This window comes from Neoarius graeffei, chromosome 13 (assembly GCF_027579695.1).
Source record: "Neoarius graeffei isolate fNeoGra1 chromosome 13, fNeoGra1.pri, whole genome shotgun sequence".
Taxonomy (NCBI): Eukaryota; Metazoa; Chordata; class Actinopteri; order Siluriformes; family Ariidae; genus Neoarius; species Neoarius graeffei.
The window spans coordinates 68,598,753-68,609,613 of record NC_083581.1 but is presented as its reverse complement, the minus strand read 5'-3'; the positions used below and the strand labels follow the sequence as shown (position 1 = coordinate 68,609,613).

The following is a 10,861-nucleotide window of genomic DNA, read 5'->3' as shown; positions in this document are numbered from 1 at the left end:
TTAGGTATTAGGTAAAATCAGATATAGTAGAGTCTGCCTTGAATTAACCACACTCCCTCCTTTCCCGTCATGATCCACCTGAATCTTTTGTTTAAACTAAAAGTACAAGTACTAATGACTTGCAGTCAAAAAAAAAAAGTAAGAAAAAAAAAAGGTAAGGCATCATGGAAACATTTATGACGTGGCAGAGTATAAAAAAGCCATCATTCTCTCATATTTACCTAAACCAGCTCACTTTCCAAAACTATTGTTTTATGGGTTTGTTGTTCTAGTGTGAGGCATTATAACTGACTGTAGCATTCTTTCCCAAGGTCAGCCGCTGGCGTGACACACACCTTATTTGCTTATGGGGCTTTTCAGGTCAGTTCTATTATATTTACATCAAATAATTTTTGATAAGGGATGTAAAAGGCCTATAAACCGCCACCATAAATGGGAGAGGTGTAGCTGACAGAAGAAAAATAATAAGTACAAAAGATCAACTGGCTTTTTTTTTTTTTAAATTGGTGACACGTTGATATTTTCCATCTTCGTCCTGGATGGTGCCAGGGCGGGGCCGTTCCCCTGAAACGGGCCACCAGCTCCTGTTTCTGCCCAAAGAACCTGCCTTCTATCTGCACAGCACTATAATCACTTAACAAAGACTTGGGCATTTGCACAAATTAAAACATCAATAATGCACAAGTGCTTTTCAGTTTCTGCCATAGACACTCTGGCAGTGGGGTAGGAGCACTCTCTCTCTCTCTCTCTCTCTCTCTCAAAATGTGCCTCTCTGCTGGTTGGGAAGAACTGCAAGAAGCTGTCCATCCATCTCTCTTACTGGAAAGAGACAAAATTGAGATGATCACGGGCTTGCTTTTTAGGAATGGCACAAAGCGTTTCAGCCAACACTCTCAAGTGGTACACTTCCGTAAAGAACGTCTCAAAAGCATTGCTACTGCAGAAAAAAAAAAATACACACAACTTTCATCTAGTGTCTAAATGGCCATAGTAATTTACCTCTAATTTACAAGGATGAAAGTAAGACTTAAACTTTGAATACTTTTTAATGGTGCTTAAGGTAATTTTTTCCCACATAGTCTACACCACTGCATTTGAATTTCTTATTTGGGATTGAACACATGGAATTGGTTTCTGGAATCTGGAAATTTCTTATCTGGAATCCTGTATCGCTCGGTTCTCATTTTAGGGATTTGTAATTGATTACACTTCCTAGTGTCCCAGAATGACGTCTTAAGACGATGGAGGATTGAGTAAACACAACCATCGTGCTCAAGTTTCGAATATTAAATGCATAGAAAAGTTCAAAAGCAGCCTGGTATGAAAAAAGCAAGTAAAAATGAGGAGCCAAAACTTCTTAAAAGAAGATAATTAGACGCACAGCGATGATATGCCCCAAGAAGATGGCCCCAATAGGACATTAATCCCATATGGTCTTTTATTAAGCACTAACGACGTTCACCGACTCGTATCATATGTCTATATACAGACGTGTACTTTAACATAAATTATGCAAATAAAAAGTTTGAATGTATTTAAAATAAAAACATTACAGACGAAAGAGAAATAGGAAACGACATAAGATGTAACACAATATCTAAAGTAACACTTAACAATTTGCATCTGTTTTTCCTGAACGGATTACGCAGTGTTTAGTGTTCCTTTCTGTCCTCTTGCTTTTTTTTTTTTTCTCCTCACAAACAGTGCGCTTGTTAGCAAACTGTTAAGTCAGGCGCACGGCACACAAATTGCGCTCGGCCGAGCGAATTTGTTTTGCAAGGGTGACCTGTTTAATCATCTCATTTTCTTTTGCGGACGTTTATTCATCCGGTTTCCACGGTTACGCCGAACATTAAGGGGCTACAGTAATAAGGCTTGAGAGTCAAACAGGTAATAAAAAAATTAACGCCATTCTCGGGCAGCCGAGGCCCGTCTCTGAAATGAAGCAGGGGAGAGGGGAGAGCGCAGGCGGACCGAGAGGGGCCATACTTCCCAAACAATTAAGGGCCGTGCTACTTATTTCCCTCCGTAGAGCCGCTAGAGTGGGGATTCGCACAGACAGGACACTTGGTGAACCCTCATCGCTCAGCAGGGAAGGGAATTAGTTGAAAGTCATTCTGTTCCTTTATTTATCAGCAGGCCTAGATTACTTATCAGGACCATCAAAACTCCCTGAATTATGATTATTAAACATTTCTTCCCTCCTCCTCCTCCTTGTCTTAGATAAGATTATTGTCGGTTGCAGAAATACGTAGTTATGGAGTCATGTTGTGTAATTATAGATAGTATATAATGCCAGTTATACTGGCTTGATCTGGACTTTTTTTTTTTTTTTTAATCATATCTCACAGACTGTTTCATCACAAAGACTCTATTGAGCCGAGAAACGGGAATGACTTTTATCGTAAATTTAGATAAAATGAAAAAAGTTCCCATTGCACGTGGCACTGTCTTTTTCTCCCTCTCTATCTTTCCATCTCTCTCTCTCTCTTGCTCTCCAGTAAGAAACAGTGCCCTTTTGCAGCAAATGATGAACCCAACTTACAGCCAAACATAGAAAATCCCAGCACAAGAGAAGGGACAGGTGTTGAGAGCGCAGAGAAGCCAAACATGGCTGTGAAGCAATACAGGCAAAATAAACAAGTCATTAGCATTTTCAATCTTTTTCTTTTCAAACTTTTTTTGGCTGAACATACAGCGTTGTTTAACCTGCACTGGAAACAAAACAGTGATTCTTATTCTACTTGTAGAGTCTCCGCACCATAACGTGGCATTTGTCGTGTTCTGAGCAGTTGTGGAAAATATCTAAATCATGTCGAGAGACACAAGGCTGGGTCTGCAGCCTCAGATGCCCTTTAATTCATTACTCACTGCATATGAATAGATGGGCATAAAATCGTACAAATAATACGGCACAAGCCTGGTGTCAGGTTGCTTGTTTGCCAGAGAGCTGACATTGGGTTTGACTCATTTCACAAGCTGCCTGATGACAACGGAAAAACCTCTAAGAGCCCCAAAACTTTTTTCTGTCTTTTTTTTTTTTGGTTTGATCTTCGTTTTCCCACACGGAGTGTCAGAGTTCATCTTATTTTAGCATTCAACTCGTCGCAATTTAAGAAAGCAGCAGTTGCGCGTGTCAGCTTGACAACAGCAAACACAACCTGACTGCCGGCTGACCTGTTTAGAGGCCTTGCTGTAAAATCTCAGCTTTGATGGCCACCATGAGGTGACATCACCTTGCCCTTTTCCTCCTTTATCTCCTCACTTACCAAGAGAGAGCCAAGGGAATAGAAAAAAATCCCACCCCGTGACTCGTGTGCGAGTGTATGGTGAGGGAGAAGATCCCAAAAGAGGACAGAGTGAGTTTAAAAAAAATGTATATATATATATATATATATATATATATATATATATATATATAAAAAACACTAAGCTCCTGCATGAGACCGCCAACTGTTCTGTTAACAACTTCTTAACAGGTGTAGACCCTAGAACCATGTAATCCTATCAAGTTGCAGAGTTAAAAAAAAAAATTCAGTCAAACAGCAAACTCCTGAGCCCCATCACCCCCACCGTACTCTCTCCGTCCCCCCTCGCTGCTCTACACAGTGTAGTCCGTGACAGAACGGAACAGCTGGGCTTCAGATTTATCATGTACAGACAGTAATTATTGCTGCTGCTGCCTGCTACTGACCCAAGTGAATAGAATGTCACAGGAAAAAACACACAGAACGCGGGGACCCGCGTCAGGGGAGCTTTCAGACGCGAGTGCCCCTGTTTGCAGTCAATTACCAGAGAGGACAGGATATCGGCGCGGTGGCGCTCCAGTGCAAACACTCTTTCAGGATGAAGGTGACAGAGAACACATAACCGTGCACTTCTTCTTCTTCTTCTTCTTATCAATGTGGGGAAAAAAGAAAAAAGAAAAGCCAAAATGTTCACTTGCACTTTGAGCAGTGAGCGTTTTCAGGCACTGGTGTGTGTCCTTACATGATCTATTAGCTGAGTGACGTGCAGCAATTACAGCTTGACAAATTTTGACGCTGATTGATGGCATGTGTGCACACAGTTACACAAGCAGTGCGAGTGTGCAGTGCAAGACCACCCAAACGAGCGCATGTGAACTTTGCCAGCCTGCTCTGACCCCGGAGTTTGGGGCGAAGATAAGAAGAGGACCTCTGACATACAGATAAACTATCAGTCTATTAGCTGAGTCAATCAGTGCTTTAACAGCAGTCACTAAGCAATTACACAGCATCACAGCCCTATTATAAGTTTATTGAAAGCGACTTTGTAATTGCACTGGATAAAAGTAAACTTTATTCAGAAATATGCTTTGATATAACAATTATCTCAGATGGAAGGTCATTCTTTTGAATTTACTGTATATAAAACTACGTTTACTGCTTTTCTCATAAATTCGACTGAAACAGCGCGCAATTAGCGCTTCCCGATTTCAGGAAGCTTCGCTCACAAACCGTGGCCTGAAATAAAGTCGAAACGAGTGCACACTTCTTCATGGGAATTAAACCACAAGCCTGAGCAGTGCAGACTGCCCCTGTCTTTAACGACCGTACCATTCCTGCCTCCAACCTGCCCACAGGGTCGCTCCCACCTTAAACCCCCCTCCTGCCACGTTTAAAAGGATTAGACGCCACATTTTGTGCCGGCTTAATCTTCCTTTCAGACGGCCTAATAAGTGTGCGTCGATAAGCCAAGCATGCAAATTTCATTCTAGGCCAGTGGAGCTCATGCTTTCAGACAAACGGACTGAGGTATTTTACACCGTGCTAATTGCTTCTTCATATTCCTCTTTTCTCTCTTATATGCCATATCAGCGGCGGCAGATTATTCCTCTCTCCCACTTTGCATGAAATTAGAATTTCATGTGGAAGATCATAAACGTGAAATAGAGCCGTTCTACGAGCCCTTTGTGAGGGAGAACGTCTTTAGGCGGAACTTTGTCACTTTTCCACGGAATAATAATACGAAGTGTTCCGAGTCCACAGAACGGACGTTAAGAGGAAACGGCTCCCTTTTGAATTTCAAATGTCATTTGTCACGCTTCTTGTTGGCCTGCGCTACCAATAAGAGATAAGATGAGAAACTTTCGGAGCTGACACTCTGACAGAGGAGAACTTTACGTTTACTTTGTGCCGTCACAGAGGATGACGTGAAGACACCGGACGAGAAAAAAGTTGATTGATTTTGGGAAAGCCTACAGCTACAAAGTAATAATAATAATAATAATAATAATAATAATAATAATAATAATAAAAGTCAATGCTGTGAGAGCCTAAAAGTATGACGTGTATTATTGGTGCACACTTCCTCTTGCAGTATTAATTAGCCTATTACTGTGCATTGGTGACAGAGATGCTTTGAGCTTTTAATTAGGACCGAGCGTCTGCATGACTGCACAAGAGAGGAGAGGAGAGGAGGAGAGGAGAGGAGAACGCTTTCCTTTTCACAGCTCCTCTTACTCCATGGATCGTCATTTCAACACCTCCACGCATCATATCTCTCTTTTCCCATTGCTAAAATATATTTACTTGTTAGATTGCTAAGCAAATAGGTAAAAGAGAGCTGGTATTGAGATGCTGAGTTAATTATAATGTTCGGGAGTGTGTGTCTGATAAGAATGCACCGGTACTGACTCAGCCAGCTATCCAACTATCCATCTCTCTTTCTCTCTCGCTTCTTTTTTTACACATCGAGTCTCTAAATGCAACCTCTCTGTAAAATCACACTAACACGTTTAAGAGCAACAGTCCTTATAATTTCAGCTCCATTCCTGCATTTTGTACAAACCGGCCAACGGTTACATTTAAGTTTAAACAAACTATAAAGCTCAAACCTATAGATTTGTTTATTATTATTTTAAAAAAGATAAAATTTCAAATTGATTCCAAGCACGGTTCTGTCCTCGACCGAGTCATCCCCGTAATCAATTAGATATAAGATCTGAATACATGTCAGTCAGTCTGATTCACTAACCCTTTCCTCACTCAGCGTCCCACCGGAGAACTCCGATTAAAACGGGGTTAAACATGAAGCCTCGTGCCCCCTCTCTCTTCCACTGTCCTCCTTCGAAATTTATTTCAAAAACTCTGTTAATCTGCACTACACAACATTCCCATTAGCATAGCCCGGCCTCCTCGTAAAAAATCCAGCTCATTTAATTAAAAAATGTAAATTTACTGTCATCCCAGGGCTGGCGATTTAAGACAGCACCAGGCTTTTTATTGCTTAAGACATCAAGTTGATTCGCTTGTTGCTAAACTGTGACGAAGGTTATCGAGGGCTACAGACCTTGGCTCATGCATGTGTGTTTTTTCCTCCTGCTTTCAGCCTGGAAAGGTGCTCACGATGGATTAAAACTACACACTCAGACTCCAAAGGGAAAGAAAAGCCAGCGTAGTGTATGACGAGTCATAAAAAATTATGTGCAGTCCGAACAGAGTACACAGAAATGAAAGGGTACATCTGAAAACAGAGGGTGTGTCTTTGGACCTATTCAGTGTCCTTTTGAACATTAGATATAACAGAAACCACAGGGAAAAATAATACAAAACAACTACGCTGTACGTCTGGGGTTTTTGCATTTAAAGAAAAAAAAAAAAAAAAGACCAATTCCCAGAATTCAGTACACGGTGCTCTGTTTGAGTAAGAGCACATGTAAAGTTTCATTTTCTGCTTTTCTCACTTCTTTTTTTATGGTTTATTAAATATGTAGAGGACTTAGGACTGATTGTGTAAAAAAATAAATAAATAAATAAACATAATTGCTTGATAAAGCAAACAAGACAAATATAAAGCTTAAGAAATCACTCATAATAATAAAAGTAAATGCACATGATGCAACACAAGGCTTTATGTTCATAACGAGTATAAAGTGCCTACAATAGACTGTATACACAGAAAATAAGTAACTTCTCTTGTTTCTGGGTTGAACAAAATGTAATATAAATTAAAATGTATATTAGTATACACTGAAAAAAATGCCACGTATCTATTCGACACGAAAAGCAGAGCATAAATCCACACGTCATGAAAATACATGACTAAATGGACGTGTAATAAAAATATCACATCATATCCACACACACCCATTTATCTGTGCACAACACAAACTACTAAAACTGTTTATCTTCATTTCTCTCTTTCAACACAATCTCAGATTTGCTTCTTAACTCGATAATATAATATAATATAATATAATATAATATAATATAATATAATATAATATAATATAATATAATATAAAGAACATTTTCTGTTTACAGGATTGAAAAGTTCCTGCGCTACGCTAAAACATTTCCCGAGGCATTAAAGCTTCCCAAAAACATCATGGAAAAAACAGAGGCTCTGGAGATCAGTTTCACGTGCGCCGAAATATCCCTAAACGGGGGGACGCGGGGATAAAGAGTGGGATATCACTTGTTCTGTGTGTCCTTACATGTGTCAAAACAAAGCCGGCACAACAGCTTGTTTGTTCAGTCCCCTTGGCAACAAACCCTTAGGCCACGCCGAGCACTTACACTTTACATACCTGTGTGTGTGTATATGTGTGTTAACTCTATCCTTTACACATATTTAACATCCACAAAATGAAACAAACTGAGATGAACATATAGACAGAGAGGGACGAGAGCAAGTTCAGAGAGGACACAAGGTAAACACGACGTGACGTACGGCAAGAACTGGGACGAATAAATAAATCAATCAAGGTACTTCCAGGTATAAAATGAAAGCACTCCTTTTTATGATTTCCCAGACCTGATCAAGTGTCTGTTCCATGTTTTTTGAAAGTACCGAAGGAGGAAAATGTAGAGGTCAGGGAAAGGATCGTATTTAATACTGTAATCAGCCCCGGGATCTGTCACTCAGTTATAAATAAAGGTGCACATACACACACACACACACACACACACAAGCAACTTCCCCATTCAAAAAACACTATGTACCATAATACAGAAGCACCTTTCACGTGAAAACACAAAAGACAGTTAGGAGAAGGAGAAGAAGAAGGAGGCATTAAAGAAGAAGAAAAAGTATTCACAGAAGAAGAAGAAGAAGAAGAGGAGCACTTACCATATTCAGGAGAGTCGAAGTTAAATCCTCCCAAGCATGTAACTTTCATAATACAACGAACTCTGTGTGAAAATCATCAGAGAGGAATCTGGCCTACGGGAAATTCAGACTAGAATAAGTGGGCGATAAAGAGTCTTTTTTTTTTTTTCTCTCTCAATCATGTACTAAACTCCTTGACATGTAATCTGTCAATAGTTTTCAGGCAAGATAATGCCGGCTGCCACGAGTGAAGTTGATTGGCAGATCGCTCTGGCCCCTCCTCCTCACGCTTTGATGAGGGGGGGTGTAGGTGAGAGAACACAGAGATGGGGGCCCCCTAGTTCTCGCTCGCTCTCTCTCTCTCTCTCTCTCTCTAGTTTGCTCACACACTCACTCACTCATACACACACACACACCCCAAGCAGTTGGCGATAGGAAATTACGGAAGAGCAGGAACTGGAGCAGACTTTTTTTCCCTCCTCCCCTCAATGGGTTGGGCTTTTTCTTTCTCTGCGTTCTACAGGCTGTTCCACACTCGAGGGGAAGGGACGAGTCCAGCCCCATGCAAATGAGCAAAGAAGGAGGGAGGGAGCAGCGGAGGGTTTCGAAAAAAAAAAAAAAAGTCTGCATGGCTCATTACATATTTTATATTCCAGTATTTCTGCCACCAAACAGCAGTCAAGTTTTTGGTTTTTTCCCCCCATTGAAGGTTCACGCTCGGCATCAGATTTATATTCAAGAAAGCAGGAAGTTTGCTCTCAGTGGCATTTAATAACTGGCAATAAACTTCATTTACCGAAGAAAAGTTGAGAAATTAAATGAAAACGGAGTCAGCAATTCGGAACTGAACATCAAACGCCAAATAAAATGAAATAAAATCTAAATTGTGATTATGTAAAAGTCTATCAAATAAATATTTTCTCACAACAAAACAAGCAAATCTAAATCTGTTGTATTATTGTATTACAGAGCTTGAGATCACACTGAGATACAAGTGGTGTGATTTGAGAACAGTTGGTTGTAAATTATGAAAAGAAAAAACAAAACAAAACAATAGCTTAACCATCCATCCCCCGAACACTTGTCCATCCGTCTGTCCGTCCCTCCCTCCCTTCTTCCCTCCCTCGCTTGTTCCCTCCCTTTCTTTTTTTACTCTTCCCCTCCTCTCTGTCTGTCCCTCTGATAAGGTATCAGTTTTCATTGTAATTTCAGGTGAAATGATAAACGGCGGCCGTTACCAGGTGGCAATGAATACTTTATAAGACAAGGCCCTTATTTGCCTGGCAGTTTCTTCCATCATGGCATGCAAAGTGCTCATAGAACATTTTCAACATATTTCCTCGATTAGCATAATTCCACAAAGTGGAATTAAAAACGTATTCCTTTTTGAGGGTCCGGACACGATGATGCGGACTACGCTAAAAAACTTTGACTGGACCAAACAAGGAAAAAGCACAGCGCTATAAGTGTAGGAGTGTGAAGGTCTGAGTTCTGCTTCGGACCAAAACTTAAAAAAAAAAAAAAAAAAAACAGAAAAATGTATTGAAAAGAGGAAATGTATATTTTAGGTGATGGCTTATAATTCTGTGAAATGAGTCAATCCCTAGTTCCTGTTTGCTAACTGATGTCTCACATACAGTATACAGAGAACAGGTTTTGGTTGATCCAGTAATTAGGAGGATGAGTCATAATCAAACAATGGCCACATGTTCCCACCTTAAAGCAGCGAGAGCCCATATCAGTTACACTCTCCTACTCTCAAACTGATCTTTCACAACTTCAGATTTTACAACAAAACCTTAAATCCTTTTAATGAATCAGCCACCTATTTTTTCCCCCCTCAAAATTTCCCAACCGTCTTTGGATAGAAGCAAGAATGCGTAAGTGTCTCAAACAGTTTGTAGATTCCTCACTCTGTATAGAACACCAGGACGTGTTGTGAAATTCCTATGCGGGCAGATCAACTTGACTGCAACGTATGCTGTGGCAAACACGGGTAGGTGGCGATCTTCTTTTTCTCCCCGCTGCCATCTCTGTTTTTCGGAGAAGAGCTGAATGCTGTTTGATGTGGCCTATTATGATGCGACGCTCGGGGCATGGGGGCATGAGGGCATGGGGCCGAGCAGGGAGGGGGATGTGACATGGCAGGGCCGCATCAGCTAAAAGGACGCAGGGGCCAGACGTTTAGCTGCCCCTGACTGCGCACTCCAGGAGGGGCTGGTCTGATGGCCGCCCGCTCCGAGTGCCTCGCTCCGGCAGGACAAAAGCCCGCGCCCGCTTGAAAGATGTGAATCGAGGGGCTTTTGTGCCCGAGGCCCGGGGCCATGCGGAGTGAGAAATCTGACCTTTGCTGGGAGTTAGATTGTGTTTGAACCCTCTCGCTGTCTCAACCAGTGGGGCAGCACAGACTGAGTGGGCAACTAAGAGATGTAGCCAAAAAGAGCAGGAGGAGGAAAAAAAAAGAAGAGACACACAGAGAAGAATATCATCATCTTTCTTGAGTGAAAAAAGGTCGCCTGTTGAGATTTTTTTTTTCACTGCTAAAAATAAGGATGAACTTTTTTCCCTTCTCTCTCCCCCCCCCCCCCCCCCCCGTCACTTTTCTCAAGGCTGGATCGTGAAATTGACAGGAAATTGAATGTGGCAATGCTCGAGTGTAGCACGGGGCTTTGAAAAGGAGGCCAAAGAAAGCGTTTGCCCTTGTATTGTTCTACTGAGTCTGTGACGCTGGATATTATTCCCCCTCACGTCTGGTTGGAAAGCCTTGTTTGTTTGTTTATTTATTTAT

At 41.2% G+C, this 10,861-nt stretch overlaps 1 protein-coding gene across 2 annotated transcripts in view; it reads right to left on the bottom strand.

Moving 5' to 3' along the window:
• The window catches only part of casz1 (castor zinc finger 1), a 107,651-nt gene extending 99,167 nt beyond the window's left edge, over positions 1 to 8,484 (bottom strand). The window contains exon 1 of one of the 2 annotated variants that reach the window (XM_060938408.1): positions 8,095 to 8,484. In XM_060938408.1, the coding sequence (XP_060794391.1) occupies positions 8,095 to 8,143 (49 nt within the window). In that variant the 5' untranslated portion in view covers positions 8,144 to 8,484. Of the gene's footprint in view, positions 1 to 6,312; positions 6,364 to 8,094 lie in introns of those variants that run through there. The other variant, XM_060938409.1, reaches the window with a different exon arrangement.
• Positions 8,485 to 10,861: the final 2,377 nt, after the last annotated feature.